Source organism: Pseudonaja textilis, chromosome 10 (assembly GCF_049901715.1).
Source record: "Pseudonaja textilis isolate UNSWEBS1 chromosome 10, rPseTex1.2, whole genome shotgun sequence".
Classification (NCBI taxonomy): domain Eukaryota; kingdom Metazoa; phylum Chordata; class Lepidosauria; order Squamata; family Elapidae; genus Pseudonaja; species Pseudonaja textilis.
The window spans coordinates 19,316,385-19,344,133 of record NC_141999.1 but is presented as its reverse complement, the minus strand read 5'-3'; the positions used below and the strand labels follow the sequence as shown (position 1 = coordinate 19,344,133).

At 42.6% G+C, this 27,749-nt stretch overlaps 1 protein-coding gene across 1 annotated transcript in view; it reads left to right on the top strand.

Moving 5' to 3' along the window:
- The window catches only part of LOC113448224 (sialic acid-binding Ig-like lectin 11), a 47,961-nt gene that overhangs the window by 3,725 nt on the left and 16,487 nt on the right, over positions 1-27,749 (top strand). Inside the window, exons 2-12 of the mRNA XM_087939438.1 lie at positions 218-354; positions 2,038-2,460; positions 3,346-3,399; positions 3,693-3,941; positions 6,044-6,109; positions 6,217-6,468; positions 7,175-7,507; positions 9,151-9,229; positions 11,220-11,340; positions 13,620-13,821; positions 27,153-27,521. Of these exons, the coding sequence (XP_087795564.1) occupies positions 255-354; positions 2,038-2,460; positions 3,346-3,399; positions 3,693-3,941; positions 6,044-6,109; positions 6,217-6,468; positions 7,175-7,507; positions 9,151-9,229; positions 11,220-11,340; positions 13,620-13,821; positions 27,153-27,521 (2,248 nt within the window). The 5' untranslated portion in view covers positions 218-254. The remainder of the gene's footprint in view (positions 1-217; positions 355-2,037; positions 2,461-3,345; positions 3,400-3,692; positions 3,942-6,043; positions 6,110-6,216; positions 6,469-7,174; positions 7,508-9,150; positions 9,230-11,219; positions 11,341-13,619; positions 13,822-27,152; positions 27,522-27,749) is intronic.

Here is a 27,749-nt window from a genome sequence, read left to right as displayed (position 1 = left end):
TTTTGGCAAATTGGTGGTAAAATTATTTGAAACCCACCACTGCCTGCATGGTGAATCCATTCTGGTTAGGAGGTGGTCTGCTTAAGATAATTGAACAATTTCTACCTTCCACTCCAACACTTTGGATGGACAGTTGCAATCTCTGTGACAGTTGCAAACATTTTTTTTTCCCTTTTGGTAAGCACACCAGATCACACTGCTTCTCTTCCTACTACAGAGCTCATCCTTCCAAATCAATATCAAGATAAAACAAGATGCCAGAAAATGACAGCACTTGTTCGATAAGGCTCCTTCCTTGTAAGAAAAAGAAACTGTTTCTTTCCTTGGCAGCAATCTTGGCCATTCTCTGCAAAGGTAGGTGCATTGTAGTAAAATAAGAAAAAAAATGTGGAATCTACTATCATTGCCCAGTTGACATTGGGAGTGACAGTGTTCAGCATATCTGGTGGACAGAAGGTTGCTGTACTTTGATTTCAGTTTCCTTTGGAGCAGTGGCCTCCACTCTTTTCTCATACTGGAGACTTGTGATATTTCTATGAAATTTGGTTTATTTACAAATGTGTAAGTTTATCAGGAGCTTATTTTGAGAAGCTAAGAAAGGTCGGCTATGGATAGGACTTGGGTGAGAGACCTCCAGAGAATACAAAGGCTATAAGGTAGAATGAGAAACTAGCAATATTGCAGACAGAACCTCAACTGTAACCAGGGCATGGATATGGAACATTGTATTGGTTATTCCCAGAGAGGGAGATCAGGAGATGGTTTATAAATAAAAGTATTGAGAGATCCAGAAAATTCTTAGATAAATTTCCAATAACAGGACGTTGGTTGCATTTTGGCTGCGGTCTTTACACATCTCTTGATTCAGTCTGTCCTTTCCAACTGAGTTGGTTTAACCATTTGGCAAAATTCACTTTTTATGAGTGAATTATAAATTTTGACTTTTAATTGTCCAATTATTATTTTTTCCTTGCATTTTCTTAAACCACAGGGAATCATTTCATCGTGGAGTTATATCTATTATTTATACTGCATGGTGGCACAGTGGTTAGAATGCAATGTTGCAGACTGACTCTGCCCACAGTCAGGAGTTTGATTCTGACTGGCTGAACTCAGCCTTCCATCCTTCTGAGGTCGGTAAAATGAGGACCCAGATTGTTGTGGGCAATATGCTGACTATTCTGCCTGTCCTGTAAACTGCTTAGAGAGGGCTGTAAAGCATTGTGAAACGGTATAGAAGTATAAGAGCTATTGCTATTATTGTCTTGGATATGTGGGCTGTATCGGGCATAACATGGCAAAAACTAAACCTGGATTAATAATAGACAATTGCTGCGTTTTTGTTACCTACAATTCCCAAACCACCAAAACTACACAATGGCTTAGCACATTCACCAATATATTGTTCACCAATATAGCCAGATAATGCCACAACATAGAGAACCCTAAATTGCTGAATGACACCTTCTCTTTCAATCTTTTGAGCCTACTATTATGGTGGAGAGGGTGCACAGTGGATGCATCCAGAGGTGGTATATTCAGCAGGTTCTGACCAGTTCTGGAGAACCGGTAGGGAAAGTTTTGAATAGTTTGGAGACTCGGCAAATCCCACCTCTTGACTGCCCCTGCCCCCATCTATTCTCCATCTCCCATCGAGACCCAGCTGATCGGCTGGGTCTTCTTTGGTTCCCCTGCATAGGAGAATGGAGCTGGAAAGCAGGTTAGTGGGGTGGGGAGGGAATGGGATTTTGTGGTAACCTTCCCTTAGGAGTGGGGAGGGAATAAAGGTTTTTACAGAATCCTTCCCCTGCCATGCCCACCATGCCCACCATGCCACGCCCACAGAACTGGTAGTAAAATTTTTTGAATCCCACCACTGGATACATGGCCTCATCTTTTAGGTGGTTTGACAACTTGTGATGTTCTCCATTTTATGAGCTGGTTCTGCAAGAAACATTAAAGTTCCCCTCCCCCCCATGTTTTCATTTAGGTTTTGTCTGTATCCAAACTAATTTTGTTTTGTTTTTCTTGGATCAGGAATCAGAAGTCAAGCAGGGCAGACGTATACTATTACCATGTCACCTTCTGTCTCTGTGCAGCGTGGTTTCACTGTTTATATTCCATGCCAGTTCACTTATAACCAGAGAGACCTGGCATGGAATGATAAAGTATTGGCTTATTGGATTAAGCATTCGCCACAACATTATCCCTGTTCTCCACCATTTCATCAAAACTGCTTGCCTGTAGCTACCAATGACCAAAACCAGAGAGTCGAACGTTTGGCCAAGGATCGCTTCTATTTATCTGGAGATCCAATGAAAGGAAGTTGCTCGCTGGTCATCAGGAATGCTCGCATAGAAGATGAAGGGCAATACTACTTGAGAATTGAGGGGAAATGGGACTTAAAATTTTCTTTTATCCAAGAAAGTGGGCATACTTCACCTTATGTTCATGTGATAGGTAAGTAGTTTTCTACTTTTTTATACAGTGAAGAGATCAGAAAAGATCGAGGAAATAGCTATTTGGAGGTATGGGTGAAAAAACCCAAGATAGCCACTGTGACTGCATAATTGAAGCCTCACCTCATTTTAAAGTGCATTGCATGTTATAAAAAGCTGAGCCATCAGTCACCTCCAGTACCCGCCATTTTGCCTTTTTTTGACTTCCTTCTTCCACCCCTCCATTCCTTTGAGGCCTGCAACTACATTGATGAGCAAAGAATGGCTTCCTCTCATTTCATCTTCCAATGTTCATCTTCCAATGTTGACTCAGCAGAGGAAATAAATTAGATTATATTCCTGCCAACATTAAGAACCAAACCATAACCTGTTGTTGAGGCCTCTTTTGGTGCTTTTAAAGAAGGGATCTCAACCCTGGCAACTTTAAGACCTGTGGACTTCAACTCCCAGAAGTCCCCAGCCATTTGGCTGGGGAATTCTGGGAGTTGAAGTCCACAGATCTTAAAGTTGCCAGGGTTGGAGACTCCTTTAAAGGAGAGATGTGTTATCTGGTACCTTCCAGATATTCTGGATTACAGCCCCCATCCCATGTCTCCTCTAGCTGAACCTTAACTGATTTCAGACAGCTAAGGGTTGAAGGTGTTTGGCACTGGGTTGGGAGACCAGTAAAAAAAATAATAATCCCAGGGTTTAGATTAGCAAATTGACAAAACATTATGATGGTAGAAATGGCAAAAACCTCTCCCAAAGCATTGCCCAGAGAAGAAAATGCATATTTCTGTTGACTCTTTCTTTTTCTAGCTTTTCAACCGACTCTGTCTTCCTTGAGCTTGATGACCCTATGTACCTTCTTGGAACTTTCACTTTTCCCCTTCTTGTGTTTCAGAACTGCCCCAGAAAGTCAGTATCACAGTGGGCATCCCAGACTTGACACAACCCGGTGAGATTTCAAATCATGGAGCCTTTCAAGCACCGTACAGGGGGTTGATTCTCTGCTCTGTTCCCAAATGTTTTTGCAAGCTTGACATGTTCTCCCCTTTTATCTGATTGTTCCATAAGCAGCATCTCTTCTCCCCCTTTTACAAGGTCATTGCATTATATATTTCATGAGTGAAACCAAACAACCAAATATTCAGCTATCTTGGTTTTTTGAAATTAGGCCAAATCTGGGGAGGTGGCTTCCAATTTTCAGTTTTGGGTAGTTCCTTAACCAGTGCTCCTAAATGCTTGCAGGCTTACCAGAAAGGAAAGAGGAAGTCAACCATGTAATAGTCAAGGAAGGAAACAGTATCATCCTGACCTGCACTGCTGATGGTAGACCATCTCCCAATCTATCCTGGATGAAGGAGGACCAGAAAATTGGTGAACCCACAGGTCACCTTCAGCTGCATCAAATTAGACCAGAGGATGCTGGAAAATATCAATGCGTGGCAAATAATCAGTACGGATCACTCAAGACGATGGTTGAAGTGATTGTCCAGTGTAAGATTTACTTGTTGTTGGGTTGTGTAGCTGAAAATACTCATCCACTATAGTTTGATTTACAGTGATCCAGCAAACATTCCAGTGGTGGGATTCAAGTTTCTTTTTTACTACTGGTTCTGTGGGTGTGGTTTAGTGGGCGTGACTGGCTAGGCGTGGCAGGGGAAGGATATTGCAAAATCTCCATTCCTTCCCCCCTTCACTCACCTGCTTCCCAGCTCCGTTCTCCTGTGCATGACCCAGGTGTTCAGCTGGGATTCAATGGGAGGCAGAGAAGAGATGGGGGCGGGGCCAGTCAGAGGCGGTATTGCCGGTTCTCCGAACTACTCAAAATTTCCGCTACCGGTTCTCCAGAACTGGTCAGAACCTGCTGAATACCACTTCTGAAACATTCCCATTTCATACATCCTTACCCAGGTGAATCTTCCGTTAATGGAGGTCTCCACAAATGTGTGTGGATATGAGTTCATCTAGGTCAGGGTGTCAAACTCGATTTCATTGAGGGCCGCATCAGGGTTGTGTTTGACCTCGGGAGTCCGGGGTGGGCATGGCCATCTCAACATCACTCAGGTCAGGAGCACCTGTGGTGGCCTGAGTGGTTGCCAGAGAAAGCGGGGTCCCAAGCTCGGTGCTAAAACTCTACTTTTCCTTTCTTAAAAACATTCCAGTTGCGTCTCCCTTTTACCACAAAAGAACAGGCTACGCACTTTTGAGGGGAAGTTACGACTGTCTAAAATGAGGAAAGGAAGACGGGTGTGGTGTCTTATTTCCTAAAATAAAAGTTGAGCAAGGAAAGCTGGACCTATTCACACAATACTTTTTTCTTTGATCTGCTGCTTCAAACCCTTTTCTTTCAGCTTTGCTTTGGAAAGACATCTATACCGATCTATTCTATTCCTTCTTGAAGGCTGGGGACGATGGAAATTATAACCCAAAGGATTGTGTGGGTGGGGAAGAGATAAAAGATTATAAAAGGCTGCCTCAAGGGAAAAATGAAGATTATTCCCTCACAAAAAAAAAACAGATAAGAATTTCTTCCTCATTATAATTTGTATTGAAATGCTATGGGTTGTGCAGATGCATTTCTAGAATTGCTGTTAGAATACAAAATCTGATACAGGCTTGTTTCCTCTATGAGTTGCCCCCTTTTTTACTCCTAAAAAAAGAGGGGAAAAAAGAAATCTAGATTCTCAGAATGCCAAAAAGAAGTTTAAATTAGAAATTATTCTACTTCGTTCTCTTTCCTCACTTCCCTCCTGCAAACAACGATGCAAATAACGATATGAAAGGAATACATGGTATCCCATTCAGGAAATGCGTACAATGAAGGATGCAGGAAATATAGTCAGTAACCCAGAAATGGCTATTTTATGGTCAGGGCGCTGGGTGGATGGAACGGGACAAGTGGCCACGGCCACATTGTTGTGGCCACTTCACTGCCCCCCCCCCCCAATCCCAGCTGACTCACCATGGCCCTGCCATCCTGCTGAAGTGTCTGCAACCAAGTGGCCATGGCCAATTCTTCTAGACTCCTGTGAAGAAGAATACAGAATTCACACAGCTTGGATCCTTTATTTTGAAACTCCCGACTCCTCATTCTGGAGTTCTTTAGAAAAGCCATGAAATTTTGGCTCTTCACTCTTTGGTGAGAGAAAGTGAGATCCTTTGTTCATCACACTTGTCATTTACTGACCATAAGCTCTGAAGCAGAGGTGGTATTCAGCAGGTTCTGACCAGTTCTGGAGAACCGATAGCAGACATTTTGGGTAGTTCAGAGAATCGGCCAATACCACCTCTGACTGGCCCTGCCAACCCCATCTATTCTCTGCCTCTCATCGAGTCCCAGCTGATTAGCTGGGTCTTCTTTGGTTGCCCTGCACAGCAGAATGGAGCTGGAAAGCAGGTCAGTGGGGTGGGGAGGGAATGGGGACCACGCCCACCATGTCACACCCACTTAACTGGTAATAAAAAATGTTGAATCCCACCACTGCTCTGAAGCAATTTTTAAGATGCTCTGTCTTACAGGCCAGAGACCTTGCCCTTCTTCTCCACAAAAGCTTTTCTCTTATGAAGTTTGATATGTTTTTCCCCCACCCCCCCAGATCATCCAAAGATGCCGGTTTTCAACATCTCCCAAACTCACAGGAGAGGCTCCATACTCACTCAAGGTACTTAAGGATGCAACTATGAGCAGGATTTCTCTCTTTTCTGAGCCACTGGCTTGCTTGACCAAGGCTCTTTCATGGGAATGATGGATGCTTTGCTCTGGTTCCAGGTTGTTCCAAGGAGCTGGCCGGTGACTCTGAGTTGACAGCCCAAGAAGGTGACTCATTGGAGGTGTTCTGCAAAGCAGATAGCAATCCTCCAGCTGCAACTAGTTGGGTGAAAGGGGACAGCCCCTTGCAGAAGCCTCTAGATAACCAATTGAGACTGACCAATCTGACAATTGCAGATGAAGGTGCCTATGTGTGCAAAGCTACAAACATGTTTGGCAGTATTCAGAGGACCTTCCAGCTATTTGTAACATGTGAGTGAACCATAATCCTCTAGAAGACACTTCCTTCTAATCTAGAGGGAAGCTATTAATGCTGTTGACTGCTTGAGCTAGAGGACATTCCTCATCCTTGGTAGAAAACGAGCCAAGGTTCAGTTGGGCTGAAGAGAGAGAGAGAATTGAAGAGAGATTCCTTGTTACGACAAGCCAAGTAGGATGTTCATTATGAGGGAGGTCAAATGAGGGTTGAAGGCCTGTTATAGGATAGTGAGACTTATTATCAGTAATACTTTTGTCACTATGACAGTCCTACGTTTGGAAAAACCATGTCACCGTTTTCCTTTTCATGCAGAGATGCTAAAGTGTTGCACATCTGCCCCAAAGTCCTAATGTTGGAACTACATGCAGGGGTGGGATTCTGTCGGGTTGGACCAGTTTGGGTGAACCAACCCCTAGCTCCGATGATTGGCGGGCTCCGAATCGGTTCGCTCCGGCGATCGTGTGGGCTTGCCTGCCCGCCCCTTTGCCGTACTCACCTATTATATCTGCTCATCTGATCTGCGTGGCAGAAGGGATTACCACACTTCAGCTGTGTTACTTCCTCAAAGTAACATTGAAGGGAAATAGTTTTGTATGCTGCCCATGTGCACGCACACGCGTGAAGCGCACAATTAGTGAACTGGTTGTTACACCGCGAGCATCCCACCATTGACTCCATGGCTCTTTTGCTCTTTTCCAGATGCCCCAAAGCTCAGCAGAAGCCCCCAGAAAAATACAACCTGCTCTTATCATGAGAATGGTTTCCTGTGTGTTTGTACCTTGCATGCTAAACCCGCTCCCCAGATCGAGTGGGAGGTGGATGGGGAAAGGATAACTGAGGAGAGAAGGAAGAGAGAAAACCTGACAGTCCAAGCACTAGTCCAGGAGAATGAGGTCACCAGTACCTTAAAGTGGACGGGCAGCCTGGATAGAGCTCATAATATTATCTGCATGGGGAACAATTCTTATGGAATCCAAAGCATACAATTCCTTTTGGATGCCAAGCAACACCCAACTCCAGAGTCTTCCATAGGTAAGGAACTCCACTAGGTACGTGTAAGGCAGTGGTGTGTTTCAAATATGTTTACCACTGGTTCAGTAGGCGTGGCTTGGTGGGCGCACACTTGGCGCAGGCGTGGAGGCATTTTGAGTCACTCTCCCTGACGCTTCAGCAGCTGCCGCGTGGCAATTACCGTGCCGCGCAAAGCAGCTGTGCTTCAAAAGCAGGACATAAGAGGTGAGTATCGGAGCCCGGGTGGGCGGGTGGTCCCAACAGCAGAGTGTTGGAGAGAACCAGAATGGTCTCTGCTGCTCATCGCTGCTACTGGCTCGGCAGAACCGAGCCGAAAGAGTAGAATACCACCACTGGTGTAAGGATATGTGGGAATTACCTTGAAAAGTAGAAGGAAAAACCCATAGCCTAGACAATAAGAACCCTGGTGGTACAGTGGTGAAAATGCAGTATTGTAGGCTAACTCTGCCCATAGCCCGCAGTTCGATCCTGATGGGCTCGAGGTTGACTCAGCCTTCCATCCTTCTGAGGTCGGTAAAATGAGGAGCTAGATTGTTGGGGGCCATAGGCTGACATTGTAAATTGCTCAGAGAGTGCTACAAAACACTATGGAGCAATATACGAATCTAATTGCTATTGCTACTGCTAATGGTCTCATAAATGAATTATGACTCCCGAAGAAGGGTGAAGAAAAGGAGAAAACATCTCAGAAAAGACTCTGGTTTTGGGGAGAGTAAATGTAACGAGGGGAGAGGTAGTTGCAGGCTTGCAGGTTTTAGTTACAGATAACCCTCGACTTACAATTAACAATTGGGACCACAATTTCCATTGCTATGCATACATAGGTGAGTCACGGCCAATTTCACGAGCTTTTTTTTGGGGTGGGGGCAACGGTTGTTAAGCAAATCACTGTGGTCATTAAGTGAATCACATAGTCGTTAAGCCAAACTGGCTCCCTCTTCCCATTTTGATTTTGCTTATCAGAAGCCAGCTGGGAAGATCACGTATGGCAAACACATGACATTGATATGTTGCAGTTGTCCTAAACACAGGACAGTTGCCAAGTGCCCCAATTTTGATTCTGTGGTTGTGGGGGAAGCCATGGTGGTTGTAAGGATCACTTGTAAGTCACCTTTTTTTTCAGTGCCAGTGTCACTTGGAAAGGTCCCTGAATGGATGGTTCTAAAACAAGGACTACCCACTGATATAATGATTCTTATCCGTTTCCTTCAAGGCAGTAGTGGGATTCAAATTTTTTTACTACCATTTCTGTGGGCGTGGCTTGGTGGGCGTGGTGTGGCTTGGTGGGCGTGGCAGGGGAAGGATATACTGCAAAATCCCCCTTCCCTCCCCACCCCACTAACCTGCTTTCCAGCTCCATTCTCCTGTGCAGTGCAACCAAAGGAGACCCAGCCAATCAGCTGGGACTTGGGAGGAAGAGAATAGATGGGGTTGGCGGGGCCAGTCAGATGTTTGCCAGTTCTCCGAACTACACAAAATTTCTGCTACCGGTTCTCCAGAACTGGTCAGAACCTGCTGAATACCACTTATGGAACTAGACTTCCTAACGTCCTAAAATCTCTTACCAACTTGTTACCAGAAGAATCAGGTTTCCTAATTCCCCAGAATTGATTTTCTTCAACAGTTTTGGTTTCTTGTTACAGAAAGATCTCTGTTCATTGCTGGAATATGTGGAATTTTTCTGGGAGCTGGAATCCTCATGTTGTGTTTATTCCTGATCAGGTGAGTTTCTGTCCAGGACTTTATGTTTTGGCAGGATTGATAAGATCACACTCTGAACAATAACTAGCGTAAATCTATCAGTCTCACTATACGTGAATTACAGCCAGCCATTTGCAGATTTTACAGATCCTGCCCAGGCCCTACCTTTCCACGTTCTAGGGTTTCAATACGTAGATGGTGAAATTCAGAAGCTTCATTAAATGTTGACAATTGTTATGTTCCAGATCTGATAGATTTCAGTAGTTGCAATGCTGAACAATTTGTTAATTGTTCTGTCATCAACACCAATGAAGAATTGGGCCAACATACTAATTATAATTATCATTCTTTATGGGATATATGACTGCAAAAAATGACAGGGAAATGGAAGTAGGGAAGATAGAGAATGTGTGGCAATATATATGTGTGTTTATTGTTTGCTTGAAAATGAATGGTGTGGTGGCCTAGAGGTGAACCTCTCACATCACGATCAGGAGGCTGTGAGTTCGATCCTAGGTAGGATCAGATATTTCTCTCTCTGGGCAGAATGAGAATATATCTGCTGAACAAAACTCCTCATTGGTGACAGGAAGGGCATCCGGCCAGTAAACACTCAGCTCCATTCAGTTGCCCAGATTCCACCCCACAAGGGATTATGGGGTCATTAAAAGGAGATGATGATTGTATGCTTAACAATGTTTCAAATGAGGTGCTTCAGTACATGCAGCAGAATTGGTACAGCATCTCTTTAAAGCAGCCACTTTTTCAGGCTTTGTCACACAGCTGCTTTAATAAGCCACATTAAATTGTCCACAATTTTTCAAGCATGAAATAGTGTAGAGTCAGTAAAATAAATGACACTAATTTTAATAGGTCTACTTTAGACAGGACTAAAATTTGGATCCATCTCAAAGTACGCAGCAGCTTCTCTAGTGTTAGAGGAATACAGGATAAAGGTGCAGCAATTTGTTTGAACACAAATTGTTTCTCTTTTGTTACTATCACTATGTTACTCCCAAGTAGAATATAATAGTGCAGAAAACATTCTGCTTGACTCCAGAAGTTCAACCCAAACTACCCACCTGTCATTGTTATATTTGCGAAGAGCCAAAGTATGATTCACCCAGTGGTGGGATTCAAATTTTCTTACTACCGGTTCTGCGGGTGTGGCTGGGTGGGCATGGCTTGGTAGGCCTGGCAGGGGAAGGATACTGCAAAATCCCTATTCCCTCCCCCCTCCCCCCCCACTAACCTGTTTTCCAGCTCTGTTTTCCTGTGCAGGAGAACAAAATACAACCAATTAGCTGAGACTAAATGGGAGGCAGAGAATAGATGGGGGCGGGGCCAGTGAGTGGTGGGATTTACCGGTTCTCCGAACTACTAAAATTTCCATTACCGGTTCTGCAAAACTGGTCAGAACCGGCTGAATACCACCTCTGGATCCATCCCACTGTCTGAATCCTTAGTGTTTATATAGCGTGTGCAAAGACACAAGCCCATAGCTCAATACAATTGTGATTTCAAATAAATGGAGTGTTGCATTGTTGTGGGAAGGAAATGCATCATTAATAAGAGACAGAGACAGAAAAAATGATGGATGTAAACTGATTAGGGAATTGACACGAGCAAAAAGTTAAGGATTAAGAAATCAGCTTTAGGAGGAAAAATGAAGAAGCTGGTGGTTTCTTACTCTGGAATAAATTTTGCTGTAGCAGTGGATTTACTCTAGTAATAGAGGTTGGGCTAGATAGGGGTCCTTAAACTCTTTAGTTCATCAACCCCTTGATGAAGTTTCTAATTGCGCATTAGCCCCCAAATCTCCTCATCCTCATCATGTAATAATTATACAAAAATATAGCAATAACTTCTTGGATAGTCCTATAGAACCATTAGTTAAAGTAGTGTGGATCACTTTGGGAAACCCTGAATTAAATTATTTCCTAGGTCCCATCCATTCTGTGACTCCATGGATGTATAATAACCTTATGTTGTCCCACTGAATTCCTGCCAGGGTTTTTAAGAAGAAGAAAGCATTGCTTGAAGCTAGCCATGTCGAAGGAACCCCTTCTGGAAGAGAACCTCAGGAGGAATCCAAGAATTCCAGCCATATCTACAGCAATATTTTCCCGATGGTAAGAAACCCTTATTTTGGCAAAAACAATAACAACAACAACCACCTTGTGAAAAGATACATTAAAAAAGCCAATGTATTGAAAAGGAATGCCAAATAACTAAAAACAGAGACCAGCAAGCTTATGTCCATTAATCTTTTAGAAACCATTAAACTCGTGGCTTAGTTGGTGGGCATGGCTTGGTAGTCATGTTATTGGCTGGGCATGGCCAACTCAATATCACTCACATCAAGGCACACATCTCCTCGCCTGGCCTCTCATGACTGTGGGATGCTGCAACAGTCGTAAGTGTGAAAAATGGTCATAAGTCACTTTTTTCATGCCATTGTAACTTTGAATGGTCACTCCACACAAACAAAGTACCAGCAAAGGAGGGGGGAAAAACTCCAGAGAAGTTCCTGAGACAGGAAGTCTAGTCCTGCCAAGAATGTAATAAGAGGCAGTTTCTGTAAGCAATACCAGAATGTTTCCTTCCTGCCTTCCTTACAGGATTAGGCCAGTAATTTCTTCTAACAACCAGTTCTCCGAACTGCTTAGAATATTAACAACCGGTTCTAGTGAATAGGTGCGAACCGGTAGAATCCCACCCCTGGACAAAACTCCTACCGCCTACCATGAAAGCTGGAACGCCCACTAGTGGGCGGTAGGGACCAGGTTGACTACCACTGCCTTAGACTGTCTACTATTGACCTCACCCCTTTCCTAAGAGGTCTGTAGGGGGCGTGTATAAGCGCACCAATGTGCCTACTGTCCCTGTCCTAGTGTTTCTTTTATTTTTTTTATTTTGTATTCATAACTATATTTTTACTTATACCTATTATCTTGTAAGCCATTGACAAACCAAATAAATAAAATAAATAAAGCCTTTTCTGAAATCAGATAGATTCCTGGTATTTTTAAAAAATGTAAAGTGTTTTGTGTAAATTCCTTTAGGTTTGGAATGAGCTAATTAAAAGAAAAAGACATCTATTTTTTAAAAAAAATCTACTTCTTTTCAGTTCCAACCTCTTTGGGGCATGATTCTTATGCCACTGAGATCCCAAATGTTGCCCGGGGCCTAAATTAACCCAATCTTGAGGAAACTGAGGCATTGACACTTCTGTGTGCCATATGTCAATCTGTCGAGTGCAGTTATTTTCCCCGCTCCTATCTTAAATATGCTGCCATCAAGCCACTCTCAGGAAGGGAGAATAAAGAATACAGGTAATCCTTGGCTTACAGCTATTTGTTCAGTGACCGTTTGAAGTTACAGAATGGCTGAATGAATGATAGTTACAACTGAATTTATCTGAATTATGGCTTGTCCCAGCACCCCTGTGATCATATGAACACAATCCTGGATCCTTGGCAACCTGTTTGCACTTATGACGGGTTGCCAAACACCCTGAGATCATGTGTTCATCATTTGCAACCTTCCCTGCTGGCTTCCCCAGAAAGTCAATGGGGAAGCCGGTAGAGAAGATCACGTATCACAGAGATTAGTGTTCCCCACATCCTTCCCGTCCCCTCTGAGCTTATGCTGCACCAGCCACTTGTGTACCCTCACACAATCTTCCCAACTGAAGGGGTTCCTCTCATGCTTGGCCACATCCTCCTCAATTGCACAGCACCTCTTGTGCACCCCTGCATCCCCCGGGACCTGTGTGACATTTCCATTCATTCCTGCATACCCCTGCACACACCCCTGGCATCCTTCTTGATCAGTGTGTGGCACTCTAGCACACCCACCCTGATCCATTCAGCATCTCTCATGAACCACTGAGCATGGCTATGTATCCTTCCTGAGCTACCAAACACCCCTAAACATCCTTATCAGGCAGGGGGTAGTGGAAACTTTCTGTCCCTATTCATCAAGGAGTTCATTAAGGCTGAACATTCTGAATCTCATTTTGCAGCCTGGACTGAGCTGTTGCTTATGAGGTAAGGTGTAGGAGATGACTAGGCTGCAACCTGAGGGAGGAGTCAAATGTGTCATAAGTCACGAGTCCCTTCGTGCCCGCAAGAGATCTAAAGCCTAGCTCACCTTGAACGCCTTTCTATCCATAACTTCTGTGCATTTCTCTTAATGGTCCCTTAGCCAGATTCTTGCAGTGAACTTAAGCTTGCAATAAATCTTTATACTCATTTGAACTGCCCGAATCCCCTGATTTCCTGGGCAAATTTATCTCCTATTTCTTTGTTGTTTGTGTCCAACAATCACTTAGAAAATAAGGTGAGAACAAGGAAAAAAAAATGAGTTTTTCCCTTCTTTTTCCCAAAACATTGTTCCTTTCTTTCAGGGTCCAAGATTATCCTGGGTCAATAAGTCAAAACCTGCTCAAGAAAGGAAGCCCAAAGTACCCCAGGGGTCCACTGCTCCAGCCCCAAGGAGATCAGAGCCACTTGAATTGCAATATGCTGACATAGATTTCAAGCCGAAAAGTCAAGGCGTTCCAGCCTTAAGCGACGATGATGTGGAATATTCACCCATCCAAAGAAAATAAAGTCCTTGGGAAGAAACAGAAGAGAAAGCGGATTGACGTTTTTTTGGACTTCAGCGCTGACTCCTGAAGATAACCATGGATAGCCAAGAAATAAATAATGAAACAAATCAGCCTGTCATTCAAGCCACAAAGTAATCAGTCTCAGATTATCTATTTCAGACCCATTATAAGAAGGTCCAGCTCTCTGTAGGAGGCTGCAGTGCTGGGAAAGGAGGAAGGAAAGAGAAGAAGAGGATAACCAGGAGCAAGGGGGATCGATTCGGTCATAGTGGCAATGGGGCTACTTAAGGACAGAAAGTTTATCTATGCGGTTGCTAAGAACTGACACTGACTTGATACGTAATTAATTGATCATTCCTAAGAAACACCACGTATAACGAGGATAGGGCTACCAGATCAAAACTGAGATAATTGACATACACCTACATCCATACATACTACTAAAACATTTGTGTCTCTTTGTCTATATATTTCCACTGGGTGAAATGGTGCATCGCAGAGCAACAATTTTGGAACTAAGGTACCTCAAATGGCCCAATGTACAGAACAGGTCCAAAATCCAGGACCTAAGATTCCCGTAGGATTGAAATTTGACAAATTTGTGGCTGCTGCACCACCATGCTGTTAACCAAAGGTTCAGTAGACAGGCCTCCTCCGTTGGCTTTGGAATGGGTCTACTCCCCATGGCCAATCCCCATGACCAATTTCTCATGACCAACTCACCGCAGAAAATGCCGTAGCCATATCATTTCAGGCCAATGGTTGTCCAATCTCTTCTTGGAAACCTCCAGTGTTGGAACATCCACAACTTCTGGAGGCAAGTTGTTCCACTGATTAATTGTTCCATCATTCTCCTTAATTCTAGGTTGCTTCTCTCCTTATTAGTTTCTGCCCATTGCTTCTTGCCTTCAGGTGCTTTGGAGATTAGCTTGACTCCGTCTTCTTTGTGGCAGCTGCTGAGATATTGGAACACTGCTATCCTGTAACCTCTAGACCTTCTTTCCATTAAACTAGACATACCCAATTCCAGCAACCGTTCTTTATAAGGTTTGACCTCCAGTCCCCTAAGAGGGCAGAGTCAACATTGAGTGTGGAGTCAATGTGATAACAAGAGCTTAGAGCTTTGATTCCACTTCAAAATTACCTTTCAGTTTCAGTGACAATCTTCTACTCTTAACCTGTTGCTTCAAAACATGACTATGACTTAATGAGCATATGATCAAGCTTATACAGCCGGCACCAGATTATCCTCAGCTCTGGCAGGAAACTTTTCTAAAATATTAGTTCTTCTCTAGACGAAACCGGTGATGATGAAAAATGCTTTTCAGAGAGTAATCCTTGACATTCCCATGATGGAAAAAATCCAGCCATTTCCAGGTGAATAAAAACTGAGTTAAGGAACTGGTTCACCTTATTTCACACTGGGTCTTCCTTATAGCCAGGTGACAGCTAAAATAAGGCACTTCAGGCAGTGGTGGGATTCAATTTTTTTGGTGTGGGCATGGTGTGGCTTGGTGGGCGTGGCAGGGCAAGGATACTGCAAAATCCCCATTCCCTCCCCACCCCACTAACCTGCTTTCCAGCTCCATTCTCCTGTGCAGGGCAACCAAAGAAGACCCAACCGATCAGCTGGGACTCAATGGGACTCAGACAAGAGATGGGGTTAGCATGGCCAGTCAGAGATGGGATTTGTTGGTTCTCCAAACTACTCAAAATTTCTGCTACTGGTTCTCCAGAACTGGTCAGAACCTGCTGAATACCACCTCTGGCTTCAGGATTTTAGAAAGGATTTTAGAGGAAAGGTGTGATCCAGATGTTTTCCTTCAGGCACTGGGATTTGGGGTTGCTTCCTTATGCTTCCCTGAGCATAAAACACTTACCAGATGAGGTTTCCTTTGAAGGAGAACTCCTCAAAGACTTAAGGTGCCCTCAGTCCAAATTTAATCTTTATTATCCCTTTGACTTTTTATTTTCAGCATTAAATGCCTATTAATGTCAAAGTGGATTTTTTTCCAATTTCTTGCTTAAGTCTCTTAGCTGTCAGTATAGGAAGAGGAGAAAAAAAACCAAATCCTTTCCCTTTTCTCTCTCCTTCGCAGCTTCAAAATCTTCTTAGGGAACAATGTTATTGTTTTTTTTTAATAGTTTCAATTCCAGGGTACCTTATTTGTTGCTTTTGCTGTTTGACCCGGTCAACCAAAACTTTCTCTTCTTATCTTCCTCCTGCACATTCTTTTCTGGTTGAGTTCTTCTTTGTGGTGGCCATTTCTGACCACTGCTACAACCGCATTCGGGAAAGGGAGTAATGGCCATCTGGGGAGGAGAGATGTGGCTCTCCTCAACCCTGCAGGCAGTCTTCCCCTTCTTCACCACCTCTACCGGGTGGCTTAGCCCCTGAAACCAGCCAGCTCGGGGTGCTCCAGCGGCAAGCACGCATCGAAGCCTCGCAGAAACAAGGTTTCGGTCTGTTGCCGAAGAAGCTCAAACCGGGAGTCCAGCTGCAGTGATTCATGTCACAACCGTGGCAAGAAGAGTTGCAAAACTCACTTAACAAATGTCTCACTTATCAACATAAAGTTTGGGCTCCATTGAGGTAGTAAGTCAACCAAGATTAACCTGTAAGAGCTTCCTGTTCCTCGAGAATCATGGGCTTTTGATGGAACTATAGTTAGCTAACTAGATTGATTGATTGATTGATTTTTATTTTGTCAATCACTTACAAAATAATAGGTATAAGTATAAACATGACTAAGAATACAGGAAATAGGTACCAATAAATGGGGACAATAGGACAGGGACGGGAGGCACGATGGTGCACTTATGCACGCCCCTTACAGACCTCTTAGGAATGGGGTGAGGTCAATAATGGATAGCTTGAGGTTAAAGGAGTGGGGGTTTGAGGATGTGACAACGGAGTCAGGTAGGGCGTTCCAGGCATTGACCACTCTGTTGCTGAAGTCGTACTTTCTGCAATCGATTTTGGAATGGTTTGCATTGAGTTTGCATCTGTTGTGTGTTCTTGTATTGTGGCAGTTGAAGCCGAAGTAGTCATTGACGGGTAGGACATTGTAGCAGACAATTTTGTGTGCTACACTTAAGTTCAACTGTAGGCGGCATAGTTCAAGGTTGTCCAAGCCCAAAATCTCAAGCCTGGTGATAATAGGGTATTCTGTTGATTCACATTATTGAATCAAAATCACCTTACATGTCTAATGGATATACGTACAGGTAGTCCTCTACTTACAACAATCCACTTAATGCCCGTTCCAAGTTACAAGGCCACTGAAAAAAAAGTGGCTTATGACCATTTTTCACATTATGACCATTGCAGCATCCCCATGGTCATGTGATTTACATGGGCAGGCTTGACAACCGACTCCCATTTAGGACAGTTTTGCAGTGTCCTGGTGAGTCACGTGAGCCCCTTTTGCGACCACCAGACAAGCCAAGTCACTGGGGAAATCAGATTCACTTAACAACCAGGGTACTCATTTAACAACTGCAGTGGCTCACTTAACAAACGTGGCTGGGAAAGTTGTAAAATGGGGCAAAACTCCCCTAACAAATTTGTCACTCATCAACATACATTTTGGGGCTCCGTTGTGGCATGTGGTTGGCCATTGTTCTCCACACTGATTATTTTGGAAGTATTTGCAATAATAAGTATTTGCAATAAAACCCGATTCCAAAGAACTCCCAAAACAAATCACTATTATAATCTGATCTGATGTGCATTGAGGGTACATTCTTACTCCCCACAAACATGAATAATCTCCTATCAGTGGTGGGATTCAATTTTTTTTTACTATCAGTTCTGTGGGGGTGGCTTGGTAGGCGTGGCTTGGTGGGCATGGCAGGGGAAGGTTACTGCAAAAACCCCGGCTCTGGAGAACTGGTAGTGGAAATTTTGAGTAGTTCAGAGAACTGGCAAATCCCACCTCTGATGGAGATTTTACAGTATCCTTCCCCTGCCATGCCCGCCAAGCCATGCCCACAGAACCGGTAGTAAAAAAAAAAATTGAATCCCACCACTGCTCCTCACCCCGCTAACCTGCTTTCCAGCTCCGTTCTCCTGTGCAGGGCAACCAAAGAAGACCCAACCAATCAGCTGGGACTCAATGGGAGGCAGAGAAGAGATGGGGGCGGGGCCAGCCAGAGGTGGGGTTTGCCGGTTCTCCGAACTACTTAAAACTTCCACTACTGGTTCTCCAGAACTGGTCAGAACCTTCTGAATATCACCTCTGTCTCCTATGTCACCCAATCGAACCCCATCGATTTTTAAAATTCATTGAAGGAGGATGTTGCAATTCACTTGTGAGAACCATAGCCACTTCTGCTTTCGGAAAGAGGAAAGAGATTTCCATCCAAACCCTTTTCTTGCACTGTTCTCACAATAGCACAGAAGAAACCACAGGAGGAGAGAAGCTCTCCAGAGTCCTGGAGAAAGGCTGCTCTCCTGCACCAAGAGGTGAGACCATCCTGCTTTTCACTCAGTGGGGATTTTAAGAGTCTAGTTGACTTCAAAGGCCTCTGACTGAGATCAAAAAGAGGGTCTAATTGGAGCTTTATTGGCACCATTTATTTTGCGGCTTAGCTTGGCCGACCACAGTAAGAGAATATGGCTTATTCTGGAGTTTCTGGTTTAAGGGGTACGTTTGATTCCTCAACTCCCTGACAGTGCGCAATTCTTCTTTCCGCTGCTGCTGTTGTTCTTATTTTGGGGCTTTTGTCTTCTCGGTGGAAGAAATATTTTAAAAAGTGTTTTTTTTTGCCACCAGAAGCTTTTACAGAGCTGGTCCAAGTGCTGAGCAGGAGTTGCCTCAGAGTACAATTTGTTTAGAGACATGGAAGAGCAATGGATCGCTTTTTTATTTGATGTTCTTGCACTCTTACTCTAAAGAATTTTCTGCTTCGTGATCCAAAATCATTGGGCTGCCACTGAATATTGCACATATGGATGGATTTAGAGATATGGAAGAAAACCTTGGTGGGGAAAAGCAAGAATCATTATGTAGTCATTTCTCTGCTAAACAACTAATTCCTACACAACACTGCCAAATTAACTACTAAGATTGTATTACTATTCTTCTCATCCTTACTACCACCTATCTCTTCCCACTTGTGGCTATATCCATGTTGCTTGTATCTTTACAACTTATATTTCCTAGTATGATTTTATTGCTTATTAGTATTCTATGACTATCCCTAAGTGTTGTATCTTATATTCTTGATGAATTTATGTTACTTTTTCTTTATGTACACTGACGTCATATGCACCAAGACAAATTCCTTATGTGTCAAATCACACTTCTTCAATAGAGAATTCTATTAAGACTACAGCAAGTAGTTAATATTCAGGTAAATGGCTCTGTAATTTACTGAACCGTAAGAAGGATACAGTATCACCAGTAACCATTCCCAGATTATGTAATGTGCGATGGCACATGGATGTGCCATTCTGATTAAAATTACCTCTACCTCTATATCTATCTATCTATCTATCTATCTATCTATCTATCTATCTATCTATCTATCTATCTATCTATCTATCCCCACCTCTCTCTCCCCAGTTCATTTAATGACTGTTCGAAATTACAGGGGCACTAAAAAAATGACTTATGGCCATTTTTCACACTTATGACCGCTGCAGCGTCCCCATTGTTACATGATCAATCAGCTGGGACTTAATGGGAGGCAGAGAAGATTGGCTGATGCAATCTTCCCAGGCCAGGTGGTGAGATGGGTAGAGGGCTTTGTTATGTAGAATATGCTGGCCTAGGCCTTAATGCCCCCCCCCCATTAACAAAGGTGTGGGTGAGCTTTTGCTTCTGAGGTGTTTCTGCTGAGTTTCTACTTGTTTTTTAGGGGAAATATTCTGCCTTTTTCGTATATCCTAAATATGTCATTTTCCTAGGAGAGGGGTGGGTTTTAACTTCTAACACTTCATTAAGTGATAATTCCTGGGATCCCTGCAAGAAGGAAAAGTGATGATAAATCCTGCCTAAAATTTCACTTTCATGTCTGCTTTGACTAGGAAGGTCTGCCTGTTAATATTTCTCTGAATCCTTCAGAGCGTCTTATTCTCTCATCGTTTACAAGTCCCCAAAATTATCAAATTTGGAAATGCCCTTTTCTTTAGAAAAAGAGACATCCTCCCACTCCCTTCCTAAATATATATAGTTTATCCTGAAATATATTTTAAACCCGAGCAAATCTCCAGTTTCTTTAAAAAAAATCATGCTTTATTTTCTATCCACACCCAACATGTACTCTTACAAGATTGGCATATTGTAAATTATATATTTAGCATGATTATAACATGTAACTAAGAAATTTGCAACGGAGAGGGCAAGGCTATTACTTTAAAGAAATCTTCAACCCTGTTATGAAATCTGGGAATTCCTCCAGTAAGCAGACACTCAATTTCTAACCACTTAAGAAACTTAAGTACCAGTAAAATTTCTCTCACAGTATGTAAATTCAGAGTTCATGCCTCTACATTCATTTGGGGATTGGACTGGCATATGCCAAGGCACATTTATCAGTAAACAAGCCAACAAGATAATAGGTTTTTAAAAATCTGAACAGGTATATAGAATAGCACCACGAGAACTTAATGTATTGGTAGGATTACTCTTAGATGTTGCCAAACTATAACTCATTGGAGTGCAAGTCAACCATGACCTACAGTGAAAATTATTCTACATTCGATGGTCTAGGACTATATTTAGAATTACAGCCCTAGAGAGATATAAAATATAGCAAGCCTAGGATTGTGATGCATTTGAAGTTTAAAGGAAGACTTTAAAAAAATTCTGAATCATCGTGATTTATGGATCTTTGTTTACGATATATTGTAATGACTACCAGTCCTGATGTCCTCCTCCTTGAAACTGTACTCAGGAAGTTTGATGACACCAAAACATCTGAGAGCAGTTTGCAACATGGTGATGTTGGGAAATTCTAAGTTTCTAGCTTCTCTGAATAGAAGCAGCTGAACGATAGAGAAAAGGTTGATACCATTTACCATGCAGAGTAGAGAAGTGAAAATGAACGGTGGGATATTGGAAGTTAAAACCCACCCCTCTCCTAGAAAAATGAAATATTTCAGGATACACTAAATACAGAATATTTTCCCTAAAAGAGAAGTAGAAACTCAGAGAGGCAGAAACTCAGCCCCCCCCCCCCGGCTCCCATCTTTGTTAATTGGTCATTAAGGCCTGGGCCAGTCTATTCTACATAACAAAGATCTACCTCCTTCAGACAGAGCCATAATAGGAATTGCACAAAGCCCTTTCAATTACATCATCACCCAGCAAGAGTCAACCAAGCCTGGGGACTCAGGACAGTTTACAGAGTTGCCTCTGCATGGCCCCATCATGGGAGTCTGACAACCAATCCAAATACAAGCTCAAATTCAAGAGCCCAGAGAGGGTATAAAACCCAGGGACTCTCAGCATGCCTTCCCCTTTTTTCCCTTCACCCAAAGCATATGATCTTATCCACCATTAAACCATCTTTCCAAGCAGTCACCATGTTTCCAGTGTCTTTCTTCCCCACTCGGAACTGAACCCAGAAGGATGTTTCTTCCAACAGGGGAATTCCAGGAGGCCAAAGCAAGAAGACCTTCACAAAGTACACATGGACACTTTGGGATTCGGTGTTGCACGGTTGGTGAATTACAAATCCCAACTGTCCTAGAAGAATATCGGGAGAAACATGTCTACAAGGATGAGGCCCATAATTTCTTCAGCCATCACAAAAGGACATTTAAAAGGGGATTAGACAAACTTAGGAGAAAACTTGTGATTAAAAAAGCCATTTTACTACTGATATGACAGATTAAATTAGTGTCTGTATAAATTAGGATTATGACTTCATGGCTTACCTGCCAGCTTCCCAATTTCCCTACGAGACTTCTCTAGTATGAAGCTTGTGATATGAACCAACAAGGATCCCCTTACTATTTTGTAAATGTGGTGGATGTGATCTCATCTGCTATTGTCAATCTTTTATCATTTATCATTCCTTTTTTTGTTTCAAGTTTTTTATTTTTATAGCATATAAAAATTCCAATTTCAAGTGAACAGTGTGTTCACTGAGTACAAATGTTTTTAGGATATAATAATCAAAATGTTTACAATATTCATTACGTTGATGTTAATTATAGTATCAATAATAATAATAATATTTACTTAACCAATTCATTATGCCTTCCTTATATCACTGATCCTATCCATCTGTTTCCCTGTAACTAGCTCCTGTTTTTTTTCCAGTTAGCCATTGATAAAATAAGTCCCAAGTCAGAAAGAATTAACTTTTCTTCTTTTCCTTGATTATAAGTGATCCATTTCTGCACAGTCTAATATTTTTTTAATCACATTTTCATCTATTGGGATCTCTTCATATTTCCATTGTTTTGCAAATACAGTTCTAGTTGTAGTCAATATATATAAAAGCAAATATGCATTCCCTTTATTATATTGACCGGGAAAATGCCCAACAATAATTTATCTGGTGTCAATGTGCTGTTTTATCATTTTTTTCCAGCCATGTATGGATTTTGTCCAATTTTTTTCACTTTTTGACATGTCCACCACATATAATAATGTGAGCTGGGTGTCTTGTGACATTTCCAACATTTTGCAGACTTATCCTTAAACGTCATTTATCATTCCTAAATCATAGATTTAGTTCTTCTTTCCAGTTCCAAAGAAGTAAGAATGAGAGTCAAAATAGGTCTTTGTGTACTGCAGATTTCTCCTGGGATTGTTCTCTGAATCAGCAGACAAGAGTCACTGCAACAAATATAATCACAAGACATTCTTCAATGCAGCCACAATGCATCTCAATTCCCTATTTTAGCAACAGTTCCTATCACATAAAGGGGATAAGAGGGACAGAAGAATGGAACAATCTCAGCTCTATCTTAAAGTGGTGGGATTTGGGAGAAAAAGTCTAATATTGGACAGCCACTGTTCAGAAATATTCTGTCCAGTTGACTATCGCTTTTTCTTTTACCCTTTCCCTCACCTTGTGAACATTCTGTCTGAAACTATGAACGTCCCCTTAAAGTCACATTACTTTCCTCTTGTGACCAAAAGCAGCCGTTTTGATTGCAAAAAATAGAATTTACAGTCTGGGTAGTAAAAACAGAGCAAGTTTTTAACATATTAGTTCCACTTCTCCAAAAGTCCTTATGCAAGAAGACTCTCTTGGATGATTTGTTTCATTTGGCACCCTTAAATCAGCTCTCTTATTGACAGAAGGGATTGGCTGAAGGTGGGAAGGTGGCCCAGATAAAAACAAAACAACTGACGGCGTGATAATCATGCCATGAAATAAACTTCTGATCTGATTCCCAAACTTCCTAGAAATATCCTTGGATGCTTACAAGATATCTAAGATACTAAGGCAAGATCACCTGAATCTTCAGGTCTATTCATGGTGCTATTTTGGTGGCCATTCCAGATATGAAGAGCTTTTCCCGTTCAAAAGTATTCTACCATTCCAGAATGATCCAGAAGGTTTCTCTGCATTGCAGTTGGTATCTGTTCTGATTTACTTTATTTGAAATAAAAAATTACATCAGCAAAAACTCCAAAGACTCTTAGCCTAATCCAGGGGTGTCAAACTCAATTTCATTGAGAGCTGCATCAGGGTTATGTTTGACTTTGGGGGCCAGGGTGGGCGTGGCTACCTCGACATCACTCATGTCAGGGGTGCTCTGCCAGCGAAAACAGGCTCCCAAGTGTCTGCCAGTGAAAACAGAGCTTGGGAGGGCGGCCTTCTTTGAGCTCCATTTCACTAGCAGAGGCACCATGGCCCAGTCCTTTGTCGTTTCGCGGGTGGCCCCGTGGGCCAGATCTAAGCACCCCATGGTCCAGATCTGGCCTCTGGGCCTTGAGTTTGACACCCCTGGCCAGTGGTGGGATTCAAAAATTTTAACAACCAGTTCTATGGGCGTAATTTAGGTGGTGAGCGTGGCTTGGTGGCCATGTGACTGGGTGGACATGGCTTGGTGGTCATGTTATTGGCTGGGTGTGGCCAACTCAGTATCACTCATATTGAGGCACACATCTCCTCGCCTGGCCTCTCATGGCTGTGGGGATGCTGCAACAGTCATAAGTGTGAAAAACGGTCATAAGTCACTTTTTCAAGTGCCATTGTAACTTTGAATGGTCACTCCACACAAGCAAAGTACCAGCAAAGGAGGGAAAAAAACTCCAGATACATTTTAGAGACAGGAAATCTAGTCCAGCCAAGAATGTAATAAGGGTTAACGGAGAGGCAGTTTCTGTAAGCAACACCAGAATGTTTCCTTCCTGCCTTCCTTACAGGATTAGGCCAGGAATTTCTTCTAACAGCCAGTTCTCCGAACTGCTTAGAATGTTAACAACCAGTTCTGGCGAATAGGTGCAAATTGGTAAAATCCCACCCCTGCCCCTGGCCTAATCTATGCCCAGGCTGAGTGGCTTAAATTTCATATTCTTCCAACCTCAAAGAAAACAACAGATAGTCCTTGACTTATGATCACAACTGAGACCAGAATTTCTGTTGCTAAGTAAAGCTGTTGTCAAGAAGAGATTGAATTGCCATTTGTCAGAAATGGTATAGGGTTGGGCGGGGGGGTTAGACTAGATGACCTATAAGGTCTCTTCCATCTCTGATTATCTGTTATCTAACTGATCTGATCTGATTTAATAACCATTTTACCACGAATCATTGGCGTTGTGAAGTGAACCAGGCAGTCGTGAAGTGTGACTGGCTTCCCCCATTGACTTTGTTTGTTGAAAGCTAGCTGGGAAGGTTGCACATGAGAATCGCATAACCCTGGGACACTGTAACCATCATCATAAATACAAGTGCCTGAATGTTTATAGCAATGGTACTTAGACTTATATACCATTTCACAGCACTTTGCAGTCCTCTCTAAGCAGTTTACAGAGTCAACATAATTGCCCCCAACAATCTGGGTCCTCATTTGACTGACCTCGGAAAGATGGAAGGCTGAGTCAACCTTGAGCCAGGCAGAATCAAACTGCTGGCAGTGGGCAGAGTTTGCCTGCAATACTACATTCTAACCACTACGCCACCATGCAGTGACCAACAGCCATAAGCACAAGGCCTGGGTCGTAAATCACCTTTTTTCATTGCCGTCACAACTTTGAATGGTCACCAAACCAAAAGTTGTAAGTTGAAGGCTACCTGTATTTGTCCATGTGGAGAAGAAACGGTTGTTACAATCATGGATAGATATTGTTTTGAGTATTCATCATCCGATACTGCCCTGGCTTCAATATTCTCCCAAGAAAAAAAACTTCATTCTCACTGTTTCTAAACCCAGGTTTACCTCCTTGGGCTTCTCAGGATCCTGTTGCTGACCACAACCATCCAAAGAGGCTGAAGTTTCAGGGATGCAAACATGGGTTGTCCCCTTGAGGCCTTCTTCCTTGGGCTAATTTCAACACAGTTGCTTTGGAAAGGTAAGTTTAGTTTAGTTTACTTTATTGCCATTGCACTTCGTACATTGAAATTAAATGCTATCTTCAGTGTACAACATACATAAGAAAATTATAAAAATAAAGCACAAACACACATCCTTCACATTCTATACAATTGAATTGAAAACACCTGATATTGCATTAATCTTGCACTATACAGTAGAATTCAATATCGCTACTGCTCTGGGATAGAAGCTGCTTTTCAGCCTATTTGTTCTTGTTTTTATTATCCGGTACCATTTGCCAGATGATAATAGTTAAAAAAAAAAGGGGGGGGGTGCCCAGGATGAGATGGATCTTTGAGAATATTTTGAACTTTCTTAAGGCAGCGGAAGCTATAAAGCTCTTCCAAAGAGGGGAGAGGTGTTGGGTATAACACCAACTAGGTTTGGGTGAATAAATATATAAACCAAGGTTTAAGTGTTTGTAGCTTTAAGCACCAAACTGCAATGTAATTAGATAATTAAGGGTGCGGTTGCAAGCAGCAATAAAAGGCAGTAAGAGAAACGTAACAGCCCTGCTCGCTGGTCTCTCTGCTCTCTGCCTGCCTGCTGCTTACTCCTGTTTGAGACGTCTGCTTGATACTGTTTGTTGGCTACTGTGCTGGATACCGTTTCTGCTGAACAAAAGGACTATTTCCTTGGTGAGCTGATATCCTGTGTATACTCAGCGTTGTCTTCGAGAGAAAGGTATCGGGAGGAGAAGATTTACAAGCAGATAAGGACATAGTACTGACTAGTAAAAATGGACTAAGTTACTGGATGGATATATTTGTGAATGACATATGGACTGATTGACAATGCTTAAACTCTGAATGGATTAAACAACTATTTAAAACTGCAAACAGTGTTTTGTCTCCAGTGTGTGTATACTCTTGGGCCCAGCCTCTCTCATTTGGCTGCCTGGCTTGACTGCTGCTGCACACTCTGCTTGGGGGTTTATCCCCAAACACTAACAAGAGGGCAACCAATGATCCTCTGGGCAATGATGTTAACCCTCTGGAGTGCTTTCCTATCTGCCCCTGTGCAATTGGCAAACTGAACCCAGATGCAGTAAGTGAAGATACTCTCTATGGTGTAGCGGTAGAAGGTCACCAGCAGTTTTTCATTTAGTTGTTGTTTCCTGAGAAGCTTCAGGTAGTATAATCTTTGCTGGGCCCTTTTAGTTTAGTTTATTGTCACTGCACCTCGTAGAACAAAACCAAAACACCATCTTCAGTTCACATCATGACCATAAAAATAAACACAAACACACATCCTTCACACTCCACACATTGAATTGAAAACTCCGACACCACACCAACACTGCACTATACAGCAGAATGCAAAAGAGCTACTGCCCTGGGATAGAAGCTGTTTTTCAGCCTATCTGTCCTTGTTTTTATTATCCTGTACCATTTGCCAGATGGTAATAGTTCAAAAAAAGAGTGCCCAGGATCAGATGGATCTTTGAGAATGTTTTGAACTTTCTTAAGGCAGCAGGAGCTATAAAGCTCTTCCAAAGAGGGGAGAGGGCAACCAATGATCTTCTGGGCAATGATATTAACCCTCTGGAGCGCTGTCCTATCTGCCCCTATGCAATTGGCAAACCATACACAGGTGCAGTAAGTTAAGATACTTTCTATGGTGCAGCGGTAGAAGGTCACCAGCAGTTTTTCATTCAGTTGTTTCCTGAGAAGTCTCAGGTAGAAGTATCAAGAGCTGGTGGGAAGGTGAGAGGCTGACTCTTGATCACAGCCCTGGATTAGTTTTTGTCTCCAAGGGTGGAAGTGGGACAGGGTGTCTGTTACTGGGTAGCTGAGTTTCTTGTTTTCCATTCTTTGCAGGTGTGATACCTGCAAAAGGAGGGGTGTATTACCTGAAAGCTCCTGATCATGTGTTGGTAGAGGAAGGGCTCTGTGCCATGATTCCCTGCAATTTTACTTATAATAAACAGCATGCCTTGGAGACTGCAGAATTGAAAGGATTTTGGAAGAAAGTAGAAAATAACCAAGTTAAAATAGTGGCCACCTCAACTAAAATATTGGCTGAGAATCACTTTCACCTCATTGGGAATCTGACAGCAGGAAACTGTTCTCTCCTCATCTTGAATGCCCGAGAATCTGATGAAGGGAACTACTTTTTCAGAATGGAAAAAGACCCTAAAGCAAAATACGACTTTTTCGAATTCGCTAAACCATACCTGAACGTAACAAGTGAGTACCTGGAAAAATGTGTGGCCTTTGCCAGAAGCTCCAGTTTTCACCAGCCAGTGTAAAATGTTATTATTAACACACACACACCCCTCTGTTATTTAGTTTTTGTCCTTGTTTTAGTTCTGCTTTGATAATGCTTTTAAAATAGTTATACGATGGGACGAGGTAACAATTGTTTTATACAGTGATTGAATTCTTGGATTGTTGCATGCTGTCCAGAGTTACTTT